General features: G+C 31.8%; 1 protein-coding gene across 2 annotated transcripts in view; it reads left to right on the top strand.

Moving 5' to 3' along the window:
* The window catches only part of LOC143083855 (bridge-like lipid transfer protein family member 3B), a 69,879-nt gene that overhangs the window by 4,962 nt on the left and 44,265 nt on the right, over nucleotides 1-20,652 (top strand). For both annotated transcript variants that reach the window (XM_076260234.1, XM_076260233.1), the window contains exons 2-9: nucleotides 1,352-1,514; nucleotides 2,519-2,557; nucleotides 2,904-2,986; nucleotides 3,536-3,644; nucleotides 4,252-4,495; nucleotides 4,973-5,136; nucleotides 6,586-6,742; nucleotides 8,192-8,287. In XM_076260234.1, the coding sequence (XP_076116349.1) occupies nucleotides 1,352-1,514; nucleotides 2,519-2,557; nucleotides 2,904-2,986; nucleotides 3,536-3,644; nucleotides 4,252-4,495; nucleotides 4,973-5,136; nucleotides 6,586-6,742; nucleotides 8,192-8,287 (1,055 nt within the window). The remainder of the gene's footprint in view (nucleotides 1-1,351; nucleotides 1,515-2,518; nucleotides 2,558-2,903; nucleotides 2,987-3,535; nucleotides 3,645-4,251; nucleotides 4,496-4,972; nucleotides 5,137-6,585; nucleotides 6,743-8,191; nucleotides 8,288-20,652) is intronic.

The following is a 20,652-nucleotide window of genomic DNA, read 5'->3' as shown; positions in this document are numbered from 1 at the left end:
AAATTCGTCATTGGCGAAAGATTTTGGCGAAAGAAATATATAACGCTTTATTTTCAGCCATCTTGTTTATTTACTTTTTTCGGGTTTCTCGGACTTTATCCGATCAGACACGACTCCGAATTCACCTTGAACTCGTTTAGATTTTGACAGAAAATCAATAATCAGCTGATTGAATAAGTATCGACATCAAAGGACTAATTAATAAAGGTGTTGATTGAATTGTATTATATGACAAAATCATATGGATAATTGGCGTCCGTGACATGTCACAAAAGGGCTTTATTAACCACTTTGCGACTCGCGTGTTTGAAGAAAAATTTTGACGCTTCCTATCGATCCTTCTTCTCTCCTTCTTTTAATGATAGCCCAGACAAGAAAACTGCTGTTATGACGAAAAATGTTGAAAAGCAAGAAAGGTCTCTGATTTAAAACTTTATCATTTAACTTTGATATGGATAATTGATTTGAGTGGGTACTTTAAAGTCGTTTCATTGACACACGTGTTTCAAGCATTATCATAGTTTTACTTATTTACGATGGTCTAGGCTAGAAAAGAAAGCTGTCGTAATGAAGAAATCTATTCAAAAGGTTGGCATGAGAGTAACCCTTCAATGTAATGACTACACCTTACACGAGTGATCAATTTCAAGTGATAAAATGTTTTGTTTTGTTGTAAAAACCGTCTTTTTATTAAAAGGGGGGGGGGCTGAAAAAAAGACAAATTTAAAAAGAAAAATATATTTGTGTTACTTGGCGAAAAAAATAATAAAGTGGCGAAAAATATATTGTTTTGGCGAAAGAGGTGGCGAAAAAAATAATTGACCCAGGGGAAACCCTGTATAGAATGACCAACCAGATTTATGCTACCAAAGTCACCTGAATGTCAAGGGGGATAAACCCATTTATTATTTTACAAACATAATGATATAGATGATTAGCTAAATAGTTTAAACATATTTATTTATAGTGGATTGGGAAACAAGTAATTACAACTTATATTAATCCCTTTCCACTTTGCGGGTGCGAGTGCTGCCTTGTAGCAGCATTAACCTGCTCTTTTTTTAAATCCAGTATCTACAAGGGTGTCTTTTATGTGCAAGAGATATTGCTCTCTTTTAATACAGGTCAGCCATTTGTCGTCCCCTTCCAATGGACTGTCATTGTTTCTCAAAACCATACTCGCAATTTTGCAAATGGTGTCAAGGGAGATCTGAAAATTCAGTCCCTGAAATTTTCTTCCCAGAAAGGGTATCAAACCAGGAACCTGTGTGTTAGTAATTGGATGCGCTAACCACTATACCACAGCTCTCCTAATAGATGATAAGCTTAAAAAGACTATTCATTTTTACAGATTTACAAAGAATTTATCTCCTGACAAGATCAACCTTAGTACACTTAAGGGTGAGGGAGAGTTATCTAACCTTGAATTAGATGAAGCCATTTTAATGGAATTGTTGGATCTACCAACATGGATGCGATTGAAACGAGCTGTGTGTAATAAAGTGTCAATCAAGGTGAGTACTTACTTGTAAATAAAACAATATATATAATATGGTTATATTTATATTATATATATACATTTTTGTACATGCACATGATATTAATGTTTATACAGTCTGCACCGTTAGCCACTAGTCCGATGCCCCAGACTAGTTAATATTGTTTCGGGCTAGTGAAAATTTTCAAAATTTTATATAGGTTTATAGGGACAAGTTTTGATATTTAGTTATCGGACTATTAGTCAAAAAAGTTTTTGGCACAGACTGTTTATACAGTAACAATTAAATCATGTACAATTGATGTAAGTGCATTTGAGTAATGTTTTATTGGATAATGTTAAAGGTTTATTTGTTAAACCAGATGTAGATCCATGATTATGAAAAAATAATCTAGCTGAGAGTAGTTAATACACACAAATCAATTCAAGTTTTTTTCTAAGACAAGGTCATGTATAGACATGATAGATGTTGATATGATGGATTTTTATGCCCCACCTACGATAGTAGAGGGGCATTATGTTTTCTGGTCTGTGGGTCCGTCCGTCCGTCTGTCCGTTCGTTCGTCCGTCCGTCTGTCCCGCTTCAGGTTAAAGTTTTTGGTCAAGGTAGTTTTTGATGAAGTTTAAGTCCAATCGACTTCAAACTTAGTACACATGTCCCCTATGATATGATCTTTCTAATTTTAATGCCAAATTAGAGTTTTTACCCCAATTTCACGGTCCACTGAACATGGAAAATGATAGTGCGAGTGGGGCATTCGTGTACTGAGGACACATTCTTGTTTTTTATATTTGCTGTTTATCTGTAAATTTCATGTCTCTTACAAAGTTTCTGCACTTTATTATTAAATACTAGCAAACAAATATCTACATAAAATGTATGATGATTCATTATATACACAAGATATAAATTGACCATACACTTTTAAGTACCTCGCTTGTCTAATTTAAACAAAAAACAAAAAAAAATTGAAACAACATGTAATTGTTCCAATATTATTATATTTTTAACATTTTCAGATCCAGTGGACAAACTTAAAATCCAAACCAATATGTCTGGTAAGAAAAGTAATTTATATCTGTCATGTCTGTTGAAGTTTTGTTTGAAATTTTATTTATTTTAAAAATATATAAATGCAATACAAAATTACTTTAAAAACAAAATGAGTCCTTGCCTATCTTTGATAGTATTGGGAATGTGCATGTCATGCTGCTGATCAATGGCCCTTGATTGGAATAAAAAATATTCTTATAATTATTAGTTCAACTGAGATGCCTGAAAATATGAAAACTTGTATCAAAATTTTCATGGTATAAAGTTGTCATTTCTGATTTTGATTTTCAAATATAGAATCTATTCACTTCTATACTTATCTAAGTTTTATACATTCACCTGTGATTGCAGTATCTGGATGAAGTAATATTAGAAATTGAAACTTGTGAAGAACCAAGACCGCCGAGTAATCCAGCTCATTTAGCTAGCTATAGGTAAGATATTTTGCCAAAAGCCAATTCATTATCTGTTCGATTAACCAATCATGGTTTATTAATTCTCAAGGCTAAATAAGTATTTTACAGGCTAAATACAAACTTACCTGTCAAGGTAGAATTGTGATCTGAGTGATACCGGTGTTACTCAAGTCACCATAAGATGTTTTAATCTAGACTATCCAATTCTTTTTTTCCATTTAGTTTGATACCAAATTCAGACCTTTAATTGTTTGGTCCATTTTTGTTTGATACATGTAAGTAGAAAAATTGAAATAAGAAAATGTGGTATGATTTCCATTGAGACAAACAAAAATTTTGAATAATCCAGCTTGTTTAGTTAAGGTTGGTGTTCAACAACTTTAATGGTCCTTTTTCAAAAAAAAATATTTTTCAAAAAATAAGACATCTTACACATTGAACACTTACACTAACAGGAGTTAAAAGTTTGACCAATAATTGTGTCAAAAATCAAAATTACTGATTTAAAAACTGGAAACTATTCAAAATCAGTGTAAACAAAACTATTTTTTTCGATGATTTTTTCAGGTCTGGAGGAAAATATGGCTTTGTTGATAGAGTTATTGATGGCATCTTTGTTCAAATTAACTCTGTCTCTGTCAAGTTTATTTCACGTCAGTTTAATGCAACATTACAGGTAATAATTATTGTTATATTATATTTCTGAGAGCTTTACAGCATGCCATCATGGTCATATGGCAAAAGCACTTGCATACCGTTTGCTGGTTCTGATATTGTTTCATATTATAGTTTCTTGTTGAAGTATACACACATCTCTGTTAATATATAACAAAAAGATTGTGTTGTGAGCGGTGAGTGCCCAATTCAGTGAAGAGACCACAATACGCAAAGAAACTTAATAAAGACTATATTGCATACCATCCAAAGTCCATGTTCTTTGTTGGTAGTTCTTCGATTACTTTTTTGAGATTTCTGTCCTTTTCTTAACTGGCTTTTGTCAACTCTTTCCTGCCCTTCTTTAGAGTGGTGAAAAAAGTACATAAGAGAAAATAATAACAGTAGAGGTGTCAAATATAACATCTAAAAGAGTTTAATTTTGAAATAAGATATTTCTAAGTTTAAATTGGAGAGGAAAAGGTTGAAATGAATAGGAAACAATTTTTTGCATGAATTGTCAGTAGATTTCATAAGAAAAAAAAATCAACAGAGCAAAAAAACATAAAAAAAGGAGACTTTTATTTACAAATAGTTTTAAACATGTGATATATTTTATTTTTCTAAAGTTATCCAGAGTTCAAGTTGGAAGTGTAACACCAACATGGCAGAAGACCAGTCACCTTGGCAACACCAAGTTAAAAGATCCAGATAGAGGCGAAATTCTATTATTTAAAGAAGTTGAGTGGCAGACAACACGAATTGAAGCCACAGCAGTTGAAGGCGAATCAAGTGAACAGTTTGTAACCACACCCCTCAGATTTATAGCCAACCAATCAAAAATCAGAATTGCTATCAAGAAAAAATTAAGTGGTAGGTTGAAATAGTCATTAATATTTGTCTATGTAAACAGGAATTAATCTTTTGTCACTAATCTGACTATCCAGGCCTTATATACCTTGCTTGGGTGTAAGCTTAGGCTCTGTGTTGAAGATGTGCTTTGGCATCATTAAAATAACCTTATCTGACAATATAATATGTGCTATTGAAAATTTGTAACAAAAATTAGGCTTTCGCAACTTTGTTTAAATTTCTTATTATATAAAGTCTAGATCTTAATATTGCAATTTTTGTCTTGGATATATGTATATATATTTACTAACATTTTCCGGGTTTGACAATATAAGAAAATGACATTTATTGCTGAGGCTTGTAACTCAACAAATCATGCATTAGAAAAGTCCATTTGAGTTGTCTCCCTTGAACCAATAAACTTACTGTCAAAAAAATTGTTTCTTGAAGTTGAAATCTTAAAATGTCCTGCAGATAATTTTACCTTTTATATTGTAGATTGTTCCATTATATCGACCAGACTGATGCTATATTTAGATGACCTCTTATGGGTGTTAACTGACACACAATTAAAGGCTGCTGTATTGTATGCCAACTCACTGAAGGAAACAATAGAGAAATCAAGAAGACAAAGTAAAAATTTAGCTGCCGAAAAATTACAGGTGATACATCAAAAAAACATTTTCCCCGTAAAAATATTTTGTCCATTTCTGTGTGTGTTACATTTTAATGTTGTGTCATTGTTCTCCTCTTATATTTAATGTGTTTTCCTCAGTTTTAGTTTGTTACTCCGATTTTGTTTTTTGTACATGGATTTATGAGTTTTGAACAGCGGTATACTACTGTTGCCTTTATTTGTATATAGTGTACAGAGGGGGAAAAAATCTTGAGTTTTACTCATATGACCTGCCTTTAAAGATCTGTTACAATGTTAACAGCCTCTACTCACTCAACCAAACAAAATGTAACTGATTAAAGATTTTCTTGTAAACATAGAATGTTAGAAAAAATTGTTGTACAAAGGTATTACACCTATTCACCCTTTGTTTATTTCGTAGCACTGCTACATTTGTGGGTTCATTATATTTTGTGGTAAGTCTTTGGTACTCCAGATTTTTATCATGTATATAGATAACTAGATGTTTGCCATGTTTGCAATTTGACGCAGTCATTTATTTCATACTGTTGGACTTCCTCTACTACTTTGTAACAAGGTTTTAATAATTAGATATAGGAAGATGTGGTGTGAGTGCCAATTGTTTGTTTTATTTATCAAACCCCTTAACACCATAGTCAGGTGGTGATGTAAAGGATTGTAAAGGCACACTACTGAAAAAAAAAGTTTTGATAGATGGTGTCCATTAAGCAGTAATGTTTAAAAAACAGATTCAAGTTTTTAAAAATCAAATTGACTGATAGGAAATAAAATGAATTTTGATTGCACTAAAGAAAGAAAAAAAATGAAATATTTAATTCTTAACAAAAAATCAGTTAAACTTGTTAAAGGAGTAGGTCTATTTTGGCCTTAAATTTCAGGTTCATCTAACGAAAGATTTTGGACGCTCTTTAAACACTTAAGTATCTATTTCAATTGATTCATTAGTTTAAGTGAAAGATTGTAACTGATTTATTCATTTAAAACATTCCGATTCAAGCTCAATATTAAAAATCTATCAAATATGTGAAAAAAAGTCACTTTTCAGATGGTTTCGTCAAAAATGAAAGTGGCCGCATCCCTGTTTATCCTCAACCTTTACATATGTTATGTATTATCATCAAATACAACTTACATTTCAATATCATGAATGAACGGGAATGGGGCCACTTTCATTTAAGATGGAAACTGTCTAAAATTTAACTAAAATGCTTAAATTGTGAAAATTTCAGTAATTTAGCACGACTTAATGATGTTAGTACACGATATATGTGCATTGTATTGTCAAAAACAGACCATATTTATGTAGCAGAAGCATTCTTCTTTCCAATAAATAGCTAAAAGATTACATATTCACAATTTTGTAAAACTGCTATATTTTGGGGCCAAAAAGAGGTCTTACTGAACCTACTCCTTTCTTAGAAATCTCCAAGTTAACTGATTATTTTGTTTCCAGAGACAAGGGCATGCTGGGAATACACCAGTTGTGCAGCAGCACCAGCCTCAGCAGACGTCTGCACACTTCAGTAGATTTGATGTGCAGACGACATCTTATCACCTGATCACCAGCAGGATTGACCTTCACCTTTGTGATGACAGCTCACCAGATTCAGGTTAAATTTATACATATGCTGATCTTGCAATATTTTGTTGAACAGCAACAAACTAGTTTTATATATTAAAGTTAATTTATAAGACAGGTTATAGAATGATCTCCCTTGTTAGAAAGTGTATTTATTTCCCTTTAATTACATACCTCAAATGCAAATGAGTTGTTGGTTAATTTGTCTTGTTGGGATGCAGATATAGACTGTATATGTACAATGTCGAAAAATATAAAATTTATTTGTATGAGCTTTAGAAACAGGACGAAAAGTGAGGCTTGCTTTAGCTTTTCTCCTGTTTGGCAGTGAGTACAAATAAGTTTTTATCCTGAAATTTACTCCCAACAGCTTTAGTTATTAAAATCTAAATCATGCTATCTAATTTTTCAATGAAATTGACAAAGTGTAAACGCCGACAACAAAGAGAGCTCCAAAATGAACTGGTACAGAAAAGCAAATATCCACATTATTGCTTGCTCATCATGGAAGTGGGGTAACAGGAGACTTTATTTGTACATGTACAAATAAAGCAAAAATTTGTTTGTGCACCTGTTATTTGTGCAATAAAAGGCTGATTGCAGGATAAATAACTTTCATGTGCAAAGTTTAAATCGCAAGAGTGTAGTTGACAGTATAGATGCCAATATGAATTTGAATAAAGAAAGATTAGATTTTGACCCTATCTTAAAGTTCTTAACTACGTACTGTCCGTGTTTAGTGAAACTTATTTTATATATATTCTTGATTGTAAATTATGTTATATATTAGAGTGGGGTGCTCATTTTCGCCATATCTTTCCATGTTTTCTTCGGTTTATGTTCAGGTCTTTATGTTTTTGAAGTATACTGATATTTCTATATGAAGATAACTTCACATGCACAATATTCTTAGCTTTAAAACGTGTTTGTTTTGAGAAAAATCATCTGAAAAGTTGGATTAAAGGGTGTTTGAAATTTCCTAATGTTTTGTCAACGGGGGACACATATTCGCTGTTTTTACACATCTAATTTAAACCAAATAACTGCAGCTTTAACCAATATTTATCAAATAAATTTCATTATAGATGAATAGCAGACATTTGAAAGGTGTATACAAACTGAAGTTTAGGGCAACCAGTCAAAGAATTACTAAGAAATACTTCTTTTAAATAATTTTTTCATTCAGGAAATTGGCTGAATATCGTTGTCCGTTTTTCGGTCCTTTGCGGTAAGTGCCGAAATTTAGTCTCATTTTCAAAAATAATTATATTTGTTATAAAAATATAATTTACCGGCATATTTCTTCCATTTCAACCATCCTTTGAAGTTTTTACACCTCAAAATCATAAAACGGCGAAATTGTGTCCACGGCGAATATGAGCGCCCCACTCTAGTATATATTAGTATATATGGTCTAGTACTTGCAATGCAACCATTTTTATTATCAGAAAATATTCAATATATGGGATATGTTTTACAGTTCATAGTGCTGACCACAATAAACAAATAGAAGGCGGAGCTATGCAGGTTACAATACACAAGCTGTCAGTAGATATCTACCCCTACAATACAGCTGGTAAGTTAATTACAACAGATTTATCTCCCTTTGCTTACATCCTGCCATTTGTGGTCCTTGCATAACATTTGTTGAGTCTTTTGCTTTTTGTTGCAAATTTAAGTTCTTGCTTTTTATGTTGTTTGAAAGTGATGAAAGAAAATATAAAAAAAAAAACAAAAACAATATTTTCTATTTTTTTATTTAGAAGAAAATCTTTTTTTAAACTAGTATTGAGAAAGGAGAAGGTATGATAGGGCCACATTAAATAATGTTCTTCAAAATTAAAAAAAAACTCACATCAACTATACCAGGCCTAATATGTACAGAAAACTTGCATTTTGTCTACAAAAGACCAATCAGTTAATCTTGAATCAACGAAATTAAAAGGTTGAAGTAATTACCAACTTGAAGACCGTTGAGAACAAAACATCCACAAGACATTAGTTTTCCAGATATGATTAAATATTTTATGTTGAATTGTGTTGCTTAAGGGTTTTTAAAAGTTCTTACTTTTGATACTAAATAGAATTTTTTGAAATCTAGAATATGAGCCTAAAAGATGTTTAGAACTCTTTTTGCATTTTAGGGGTCTAATAATGGCCCTTATTTTACTCCCTTTGTCCAGGTACACCTTTTTAGTTGTTTAAATTCTTTAGTTTTAATGTGCACTTATTTTTTCTCTCACTTAAATACAATTTTTTTTAACAGTTATAAATGCTGCAAGGGAAACAAAGGTGTTTATATTAAAGATTAAGGATGACATTCATATTTTTTCAATGAAACAAAACATCTTTCAGACATGGATTTAATTACAACCCGTGGTGAGTTACATACAGCATGTTACTATGGCAATCAGACAATTATAAATTCATTTTCATATTTTCAACCTTTTCAAACTAGAATCATTGCCTACAAATACTATGAAACATTTGATAGAAAGAAGATATTGATTTAAATTTATGCCACTTACTTCATTAATCCATTCTCCAACTTCTCAAGGGGACGCATCAATTGTGCATTTACTTTTAAAAAAAACAAAAACAAACTATTATTGAAAATGTTTACAATTCATGATAAGCAAAACAATATTTCAAAAAACTGATTCTCCAATTTCTGAGGAAGCACATAGAGCTGTGCGTTTACCTAACCTTTGATTGAAAACTTTACATTTGAAATTTTGCAAACCATACTTTTTAAAAACTTATTCCACAACTCCAAAATATTTCTGTTTAAAATTCGAAAATATTTCTGTTTATGTAACAAAATTACTTTGGTTTCATGATCAATTATTAATTGACTTTTCAGTATAGTGATTTTAAAAAAATGGAAATGACAGAGACACTGCATGTTTGATATCACATCACTCATTTAAAAAAGAAACTTTAAACATATCAATTTTCTTATGTTTTGGCTCAACAGGCCCACAGGGTTTATTGATATATTGCCATCACATGTTTATCATGGAATATGTCACATATAAACCTTCTTTTTTAAAGTTAATTTCCTTCCAAACTACTTTACTAATGCAAACCAAACTTGACACTATTGATCTGAAAAGTTTTTAGATCATAGTAAATTTTGTTTATATCCAGCAACCAAGATGGCTGTCATGGCTGAAAAAAGAACATAAAGATACACATGCATGAAAGTAATTGTTCAATATCCTTAGAACTATAATGGATAAAGAATATCTGATAGGTTGTAATTGGTCATAATGCTAACATACAGGAACTATAATGGATAAAGAATATCTGATAGGTTGTAATTGGTCATAATGCTAACATACAGGAACTATAATGGATAAAGAATATCTGATCGGTTGTAATTGGTCATAATGCTAACATACAGGAACTATAATGGATAAAGAATATCTGATAGGTTGTAATTGGTCATAATGCTAACATACAGGAACTATAATGGATAAAGAATATCTGATAGGTTGTAATTGGTCATAATGCTAACATACAGGAACTATAATGGATAAAGAATATCTGATCGGTTGTAATTGGTCATAATGCTAACATACAGGAACTATAATGGATAAAGAATATCTGATAGGTTGTAATTGGTCATAATGCTAACATACAGGAACTATAATAGATAAAGAATATCTGATAGGTTGTAATTGGTCATAATGCTAACATACAGGAACTATAATGGATAAAGAATATCTGATCGGTTGTAATTGGTCATAATGCTAACATACAGGAACTATAATGGATAAAGAATATCTGATCGGTTGTAATTGGTCATAATGCTAACATACAGGAACTATAATGGATAAAGAATATCTGATCGGTTGTAATTGGTCATAATGCTAACATACAGGAACTATAATGGATAAAGAATATCTGATAGGTTGTAATTGGTCATAATGCTAACATACAGGAACTATAATGGATAAAGAATATCTGATAGGTTGTAATTGATCATAATGCTAACATACAGGAACTATAATGGATAAAGAATATCTGATCGGTTGTAATTGGTCATAATGCTAACATACAGGAACTATAATGGATAAAGAATATCTGATCGGTTGTAATTGGTCATAATGCTAACATACAGGAACTATAATGGATAAAGAATATCTGATCGGTTGTAATTGGTCATAATGCTAACATACAGGAACTATAATGGATAAAGAATATCTGATAGGTTGTAATTGGTCATAATGCTAACATACAGGAACTATAATGGATAAAGAATATCTGATCGGTTGTAATTGGTCATAATGCTAACATACAGGAACTATAATGGATAAAGAATATCTGATCGGTTGTAATTGGTCATAATGCTAACATACAGGAACTATAATGGATAAAGAATATCTGATAGGTTGTAATTGGTCATAATGCTAACATACAGGAACTATAATGGATAAAGAATATCTGATCGGTTGTAATTGGTCATAATGCTAACATACAGGAACTATAATGGATAAAGAATATCTGATAGGTTGTAATTGGTCATAATGCTAACATACAGGAACTATAATGGATAAAGAATATCTGATAGGTTGTAATTGGTCATAATGCTAACATACAGGAACTATAATGGATAAAGAATATCTGATAGGTTGTAATTGATCATAATGCTAACATACAGGAACTATAATGGATAAAGAATATCTGATAGGTTGTAATTGGTCATAATGCTAACATACAGGAACTATAATGGATAAAGAATATCTGATAGACCTGTTGTAATTGGTCATAATGCTAACATACAGGAACTATAATGGATAAAGAATATCTGATAGGTTGTAATTGGTCATAATGCTAACATACAGGAACTATAATGGATAAAGAATATCTGATCGGTTGTAATTGGTCATAATGCTAACATACAGGAACTATAATGGATAAAGAATATCTGATCGGTTGTAATTGGTCATAATGCTAACATACAGGAACTATAATGGATAAAGAATATCTGATCGGTTGTAATTGGTCATAATGCTAACATACAGGAACTATAATGGATAAAGAATATCTGATCGGTTGTAATTGGTCATAATGCTAACATACAGGAACTATAATGGATAAAGAATATCTGATAGGTTGTAATTGGTCATAATGCTAACATACAGGAACTATAATGGATAAAGAATATCTGATAGGTTGTAATTGGTCATAATGCTAACATACAGGAACTATAATGGATAAAGAATATCTGATAGGTTGTAATTGATCATAATGCTAACATACAGGAACTATAATGGATAAAGAATATCTGATAGGTTGTAATTGGTCATAATGCTAACATACAGGAACTATAATGGATAAAGAATATCTGATAGACCTGTTGTAATTGGTCATAATGCTAACATACAGGAACTATAATGGATAAAGAATATCTGATAGGTTGTAATTGGTCATAATGCTAACATACAGGAACTATAATGGATAAAGAATATCTGATCGGTTGTAATTGGTCATAATGCTAACATACAGGAACTATAATGGATAAAGAATATCTGATCGGTTGTAATTGGTCATAATGCTAACATACAGGAACTATAATGGATAAAGAATATCTGATAGGTTGTAATTGGTCATAATGCTAACATACAGGAACTATAATGGATAAAGAATATCTGATCGGTTGTAATTGGTCATAATGCTAACATACAGGAACTATAATGGATAAAGAATATCTGATCGGTTGTAATTGGTCATAATGCTAACATACAGGAACTATAATGGATAAAGAATATCTGATAGGTTGTAATTGGTCATAATGCTAACATACAGGAACTATAATGGATAAAGAATATCTGATCGGTTGTAATTGGTCATAATGCTAACATACAGGAACTATAATGGATAAAGAATATCTGATAGGTTGTAATTGGTCATAATGCTAACATACAGGAACTATAATGGATAAAGAATATCTGATCGGTTGTAATTGGTCATAATGCTAACATACAGGAACTATAATGGATAAAGAATATCTGATCGGTTGTAATTGGTCATAATGCTAACATACAGGAACTATAATGGATAAAGAATATCTGATCGGTTGTAATTGGTCATAATGCTAACATACAGGAACTATAATGGATAAAGAATATCTGATAGGTTGTAATTGGTCATAATGCTAACATACAGGAACTATAATGGATAAAGAATATCTGATAGGTTGTAATTGGTCATAATGCTAACATACAGGAACTATAATGGATAAAGAATATCTGATAGGTTGTAATTGGTCATAATGCTAACATACAGGAACTATAATGGATAAAGAATATCTGATAGGTTGTTATTGGTCATAATGCTAACATACAGGAACTATAATGGATAAAGAATATCTGATAGACCTGTTGTAATTGGTCATAATGCTAACATACACCTACCTTCCATTTCTACCTAATTTATTTGATGATTCTTTTATTGCCCTCTAATGACAATTTTTATTGCCTTTTGCATGTTGTCTTTAATTATAAAAGATAAACAGAAGCTAACTGTTTATCAGAGTAATTTCCCTTGAATTAATGTGCTATACTCATGATTTGCATTTTTTGTTTCAAAGATCTTCAAATCTTATAATACCAATGTTGACAAATGATTCCTAAAGTCACCGTGTTCAGTGTTTGTTTTCTTAGTTTTGGGAATAACATTCTGGTCCATCAAAAATCATATTCACAATTACAACACTTTATACACAATGATACACTTGTTGATAGTTGACAACTTTTCCACATTTTTTCTAAGCAAAACTTTCTTTTTAGCATTTTTACATTGCTTGCTAGATTATTAAACCATTTATATTTTACACAGTTTTTATTTACTTAAATCTGTTAAGAAATTTAAAGATATTGTTAAATATCTGTTAACATTGTTTGTCAAATTTTACAGAATACCTCTTTCTTGTCCATTTTGCAGACTGTTATTTTTTTAGAAGCATAAACTGATATCTTCTGATCTTAAAAACTAATTTTTGTATCAAAATGAAGTTAATTTCTACTTTCTTTTTAGCATGCTTATAAAAAATTATTTTACATTTATTGATTTTTCAATATTTTGACTTTTAAAAGTAACGTTTGGTTAAACATCATTCTTGAGTTGCTGTTTTCTTTATCAATACCCCCACCTCCTTTTTAGCTCACCTGGCCCACAGGGCCAAGTGAGCTTTTCCCCATCACTTGGCGTCCGTCGTCGTCGTCCGTCGTTAACTTTTACAAAAGTCTTCTCTTCTGAAACTACTGGACCAAATTTAATCAAACTTGGCCACAATCATCATTAGGGTATCTAGTTTAAAAAATGTGTGGCGTGACCCGGCCAACCAACCAAGATGGCCGCCATGGCTATAAATAGAACATAGGAGTAAAATGCAGTTTTTGGCTTATAACTCAAAAACCAAAGCATTTAGAGCAAATCTGACATGGGGTAAAAAATGTTTATCAGGTCAAGATCTATCTGTCCTGAAATTTTCAGAGGATTCGGTCAACCCATTGTTGGGTTGCTGCCCCTTAATTGGTAATTTTAAGGAAATTTTACTGTTTTTGGTTATTATCTTGAATATTATTATAGATAGAGATAAACTGTAAACAGAAATAATGTTCAGCAAAGTAAGATTTACAAATAAGTCGAAATGGTCAGTTGACCCCTTTAGGAGTTATTGCCCTTTATAGTCAATTGTTAACCATTTTTCGTAAATCTAAATATCTTTTACAAAAATCTTCTCCTCTGAAACTACTGGGCTAAATTAATCCAAACTTGGCCACAATCATCGTTGAGGTATCTAGTTCAAAAAATGTGTGGCGTGACCCGGCCAACCAACCAAGATGGCCGCCATGGCTAAAAATAGAACAAAGGGGTAAAATGTAGATTTTGGCTTATAACTCTAAAACCAAAGCATTTAGAGCAAATCTGACATGGGGGTAAAATAATCTATTAGGTCAAGATCTATCTGCCCTGAAATTTTCAGACGAATCGGACAACCCGTTGTTGGGTTGCTGCCCCTTAATTGGTAATTTTAATGAAATTTTGCAGTTTTTATACGACCGCAAAATTTGAAAAATTTTTCGTCGTATATTGCTATCACGTTGGCGTCGTCGTCTGCGTTGTCGTCGACGTCATTGTCGTCGTCGTCCGAATACTTTTAGTTTTCGCACTCTAACTTTAGTAAAAGTGAATGGAAATCTATGAAATTTTAACACAAGGTTTATGACCACAAAAGGAAGGTTGGTATTGATTTTGGGAGTTTTGGTCCCAACATTTTAGGAATTAGGGGCCAAAAAGGGCCCAAATAAGCATTTTCTTGGTTTTCGCACTATAACTTTAGTTTAAGTGAATAGAAATCTATGAAATTTTGACACAAGGTTTATGACCACAAAAGAACGGTTGGGATTGATTTTGGGAGTTTTGGTTTCAACAGTTTAGGAATTAGGGGCCAAAAAAGGGCCCAAATAAGCATTATTCTTGGTTTTCGCACAATAACTTTAGTTTAAGTAAATAGAAATCAATGAAATTTAAACACAATGTTAATGACTACAAAAGGAAAGTTGGTATTGATTTTGGGAGTTTAGGTCCCAACAGTTTAGGAATTAGGGGCCAAAAAGGGACCCAAATAAGCATTTTTCTTGGTTTTCGCACCATAACGTTAGTATAAGTAAATAGAAATCTATGAAATTTTAACACAAGGTTTATGACCATAAAAGGAAGGTTGGTATCGATTTTGGGAGTTTTGGTCCCAACAGAATAAGGGGCCCAAAGGGTCCAAAATTAAACTGTTTGATTTCATCCAAATTGAATAATTGGGGTTCTTTGATATGCCGAATCTAACTGTCATGACTGTGTATGTAGATTCTTAACTTTTGGTCCCGTTTTCAAATTGGTCTACATTAAGGTCCAAAGGGTCCAAAATTAAACTTAGTTTGATTTTGACAAAAAATGAATCAGTTAGGTTTTTTGATATGCTGAATCTAAAAATGTACTTAGATTCTTGATTATTGGCCCAGTTTTCAAGTTGGTCCAAATCGGGGTCCAAAATTAAACTTTGTTTGATTTCATCAAAAATTGAATAAATGGGGTTCTTTGATATACCAAATCTAACTGTGTATGTAGATTCTTCATTTTTATGCCCCACCTACGATAGTAGAGGGGCATTATGTTTTCTGGTCTGTGCGTCCGTTCGTCCGTCTGTTCGTTCGTCTGTTCGTTCGTCCGTTCGTCCGTCTGTCCCATGTCAGGTTAAAGTTTTTGGTCAAGGTAGTTTTTGATGAAGTTGAAGTCCAATCAACTTGAAACTTAGTACACATGTTCCTTATGATATGATCTTTCTAATTTAAATGCCAAATTAGAGTTTTGACCCCAATTTTACGGTTCACTGATAGAAAATGATAGTGCAAATTTCAGGTTAAAGTTTTTGGCTTCAGGTTAAAGTTTTTGGTCAAGGTAGTTTTTGATGAAGTTGAAGTCCAATCAACTTGAAACTTAGTATACATGTGCCCTATGATATGATCTTTCTAATTTAAATGCCAAATTAGAGTTTTGACCCCAATTTTACGGTTCACTGAACATAGAAAATGATAGTGCAAATTTCAGGTTAAAGTTTTTGGCTTCAGGTTAAAGTTTTTGGTCAAGGTAGTTTTTGATGAAGTTGAAGTCCAATCAACTTGAAACTTAGTATACATGTGCCCTATGATATGATCTTTCTAATTTAAATGCCAAATTAGAGTTTTGACCCCAATTTTACGGTTCACTGAACATAGAAAATGATAGTGCAAATTTCAGGTTAAAGTTTTTGGTCAAGGTAGTTTTTGATGAAGTTGAAGTCCAATCAACTTGAAACTTAGTATACATGTGCCCTATGATATGATCTTTCTAATTTAAATGCCAAATTAGAGTTTTGACCCCAATTTTACGGTTCACTGAACATAGAAAATGATAGTGCAAATTTCAGGTTAAAGTTTTTGGCTTCAGGTTAAAGTTTTTGGTCAAGGTAGTTTTTGATGAAGTTGAAGTCCAATCAACTTGAAACTTAGTATACATGTGCCCTATGATATGATCTTTCTAATTTAAATGCCAAATTAGAGTTTTGACCCCAATTTTACGGTTCACTGAACATAGAAAATGATAGTGCAAATTTCAGGTTAAAGTTTTTGGTCAAGGTAGTTTTTGATGAAGTTGAAGTCCAATCAACTTGAAACTTAGTATACATGTGCCCTATGATATGATCTTTCTAATTTAAATGCCAAATTAGAGTTTTGACCCCAATTTTACGGTTCACTGAACATAGAAAATGATAGTGCAAATTTCAGGTTAAAGTTTTTGGCTTCAGGTTAAAGTTTTTGGTCAAGGTAGTTTTTGATGAAGTTGAAGTCCAATCAACTTGAAACTTAGTATACATGTGCCCTATGATATGATCTTTCTAATTTAAATGCCAAATTAGAGTTTTGACCCCAATTTTACGGTTCACTGAACATAGAAAATGATAGTGCAAATTTCAGGTTAAAGTTTTTGGCTTCAGGTTAAAGTTTTTGGTCAAGGTAGTTTTTGATGAAGTTGAAGTCCAATCAACTTGAAACTTAGTACACATGTTCCTTATGATATGATCTTTCTAATTTAAATGCCAAATTAGAGTTTTGACCCCAATTTTACGGTTCACTGATAGAAAATGATAGTGCAAATTTCAGGTTAAAGTTTTTGGCTTCAGGTTAAAGTTTTTGGTCAAGGTAGTTTTTGATGAAGTTGAAGTCCAATCAACTTGAAACTTAGTATACATGTGCCCTATGATATGATCTTTCTAATTTAAATGCCAAATTAGAGTTTTGACCCCAATTTTACGGTTCACTGAACATAGAAAATGATAGTGCAAATTTCAGGTTAAAGTTTTTGGCTTCAGGTTAAAGTTTTTGGTCAAGGTAGTTTTTGATGAAGTTGAAGTCCAATCAACTTGAAACTTAGTATACATGTGCCCTATGATATGATCTTTCTAATTTAAATGCCAAATTAGAGTTTTGACCCCAATTTTACGGTTCACTGAACATAGAAAATGATAGTGCAAATTTCAGGTTAAAGTTTTTGGTCAAGGTAGTTTTTGATGAAGTTGAAGTCCAATCAACTTGAAACTTAGTATACATGTGCCCTATGATATGATCTTTCTAATTTAAATGCCAAATTAGAGTTTTGACCCCAATTTTACGGTTCACTGAACATAGAAAATGATAGTGCAAATTTCAGGTTAAAGTTTTTGGCTTCAGGTTAAAGTTTTTGGTCAAGGTAGTTTTTGATGAAGTTGAAGTCCAATCAACTTGAAACTTAGTATACATGTGCCCTATGATATGATCTTTCTAATTTAAATGCCAAATTAGAGTTTTGACCCCAATTTTACGGTTCACTGAACATAGAAAATGATAGTGCAAATTTCAGGTTAAAGTTTTTGGTCAAGGTAGTTTTTGATAAAGTAGAAGTCCAATCAACTTGAAACTTAGTATACATGTTCCCTTTGATAAGATCATTCTAATTTTAATGCCAAATTAGAGAATTTATTCCAATTTCACAGTCCTTTAAACATAGAAAATGATAGTGTGAGTGGGGCATCCGTGTACTGTGGACACATTCTTGTTGGTCCTGTTTTCAAATTGGTCTACACTAAAGTCCAAAGGGTCCAAAATTAAACTTAGTCTGATTTTAACAAAAATTGAAATCTTGGGGTTCTTTGATATGCTGAATCCAAAAATGTACTTAGATTTTTTATTATGGGCCCAGTTTTCAAGTTGGTCCAAATCAGGATCTTAAATTATTATATTAAGTATTGTGCAATAGCAAGTCTTTTCAATTGCACAGTATTGTGCAATGGCAAGAAATATCTAATTGCACAATATTGTGAAATAGCAAATTTTTTTTTAATTAGAGTTATCTTTCTTTGTCCAGAATAGTAAGCAAGAAATATCTAATTGCAAAATATTGTGCAATAGCCAGGCGCGTAGCAACCCGTACACAAAAACGCAGTTGCGTACACATCGAAAATTTGACAAAAATAAAAATATGGTAAATCTAGTTAGAATAAAACTTAAGTAATAGAATTAATTATGAAGTGTTATAAAAATATGTTAATAGTCACTTTGTAAATATATTTCGTTCCGGAAACTAGTTTTCTCTTTACATTTTCGGGACCAGCATCGTGATTGTGCTGCTGATGCAAACAATTAAAATAGCTGAGTCCTCGGGGTTTCAGAATACAATAAGTGCGTCTACTATGCCTCCTTACCCTGAAATCTTTTCTGAAGATTTCAAAATGACTGATGAAATAAAACGTGATGTTCTATTAATAGGGTAATATTTTTGCAACCTATTCGCCGTTTTTTTTTTTTTTTTACGATCAACGTGTTTTTTACTTTTTTATCTTATGTTCGGTCGTGCAAGATGGGTGCCTCGTTCATTTAATTATACGTGTCTTAAGATTAAAAGTGCTTATTCTCCATGTGCAAAATTTAAAGTCCTTGTTTTCCTTGCTTTGTTAAAATTAAACAATCGTTTTTTGAAGTTGATAAAAAGAACTCAGATTTAGTTTTGAAGCTTTACCTTGTAGATTTTGGGACTTTAAAAGTATTTATATACAAATGTATAGTTAAAGGTTTCCAAACTATGATGTTATAAACAAGGGTTTATACCCGGGAATCTTTAAAATACTTAACATATAATATGCATGTATGTCGGTATGGACGATAACGATAGAACACTCTTTCAGTACCATGAGACGAACAACGAAATACAATGAAATCCATTCGTTTATCTGGGCTTGTTCTATTGAACATATACCACGAAAAAAAAATTTCAACAGACACGGTTTTGGATAACTGGAAAGGAAATGGTCATTGACTTTCAGAACTAACTTTGAAAATTAAAAGACTGCTTGTTCTCTTATAAAATAAAACAGAGAAATGTGATTCGATTTATTTATGTATTTTCTCAATAAAAAAAAATACCCTTTAAGGCTTAGAAATTTGGATTTTCTCAGTGAATGTATAGTGGGTTGAGACTGATTAGGTAGCAATTAAAATATATGGTGGTGACACTATATATTTTAATTGTTAACTAATATATAAATAAGCTCTACCCACTACACATTAGAAGTTTTTTGTTCTCTAATTTTTTTCTAAAATTTAATTATTTTCAAAAGTTGACTTGTTACTCATGAAAATAAGATTTCTGTGAGGTCATTTTCAGTCCCAGGAAATCGCGAGAATGCAGGATTTTGCACCATTTACTCTAGAGGTTGAGCGGCCCCAGACTCCTCGCCGTATGACTTCTTTCCCCGGCATTGCATACACATCATTTTGGCCTAGCTACGCCCCTGATAGCAAGATTTTTTTTTAATTGGAGTTATCTTTCTTTGTCCAGAATCAACTTAAATCTTTGTTATATACAATATACAATGTATATTCACTTTTTACTACCAACTGATAAATTAAAATAATCTTTACCATTCAGTGATAACAAGCAGTTTTTTTACATCTTAATATTTTATGATGTATTTAAATGAGTAGTTATTGTTGCAAACTCCATTAGAAATTTTAATTGAGATTAGTTTTGGAATAAGGGAAAGGGGGATGTGATTAAAAAAATTGGGTTCAATTTTTCTTATTTGAAATTTCATAAATAAAAAAGAAAATTTCTTCAAACATTTTTTTGAGAGGATTAATATTCAACAGCATAGTGAATTGCTCTAAGAGAAAACAAAAATTTTAAGTTCATTAGAACACATTCATTCTGTGTCAGAAACCTATGCTGTGTCAACTATTTAATCACAATCCAAATTTAGAGCTGAATCCAGCTTGAATGTTGTGTCCATACTTGCCCCAACCATTCAGGGTTCAACCTCTGCGGTCGTATAAAGCTACGCCCTGCGGAGCATCTGGTTGCTTA

Source organism: Mytilus galloprovincialis, chromosome 7, assembly GCF_965363235.1.
Source record: "Mytilus galloprovincialis chromosome 7, xbMytGall1.hap1.1, whole genome shotgun sequence".
Taxonomy (NCBI): domain Eukaryota; kingdom Metazoa; phylum Mollusca; class Bivalvia; order Mytilida; family Mytilidae; genus Mytilus; species Mytilus galloprovincialis.
The sequence above is the reverse complement of the archived record's forward strand: the minus strand, read 5'-3'. Positions and strand labels throughout refer to the sequence as shown.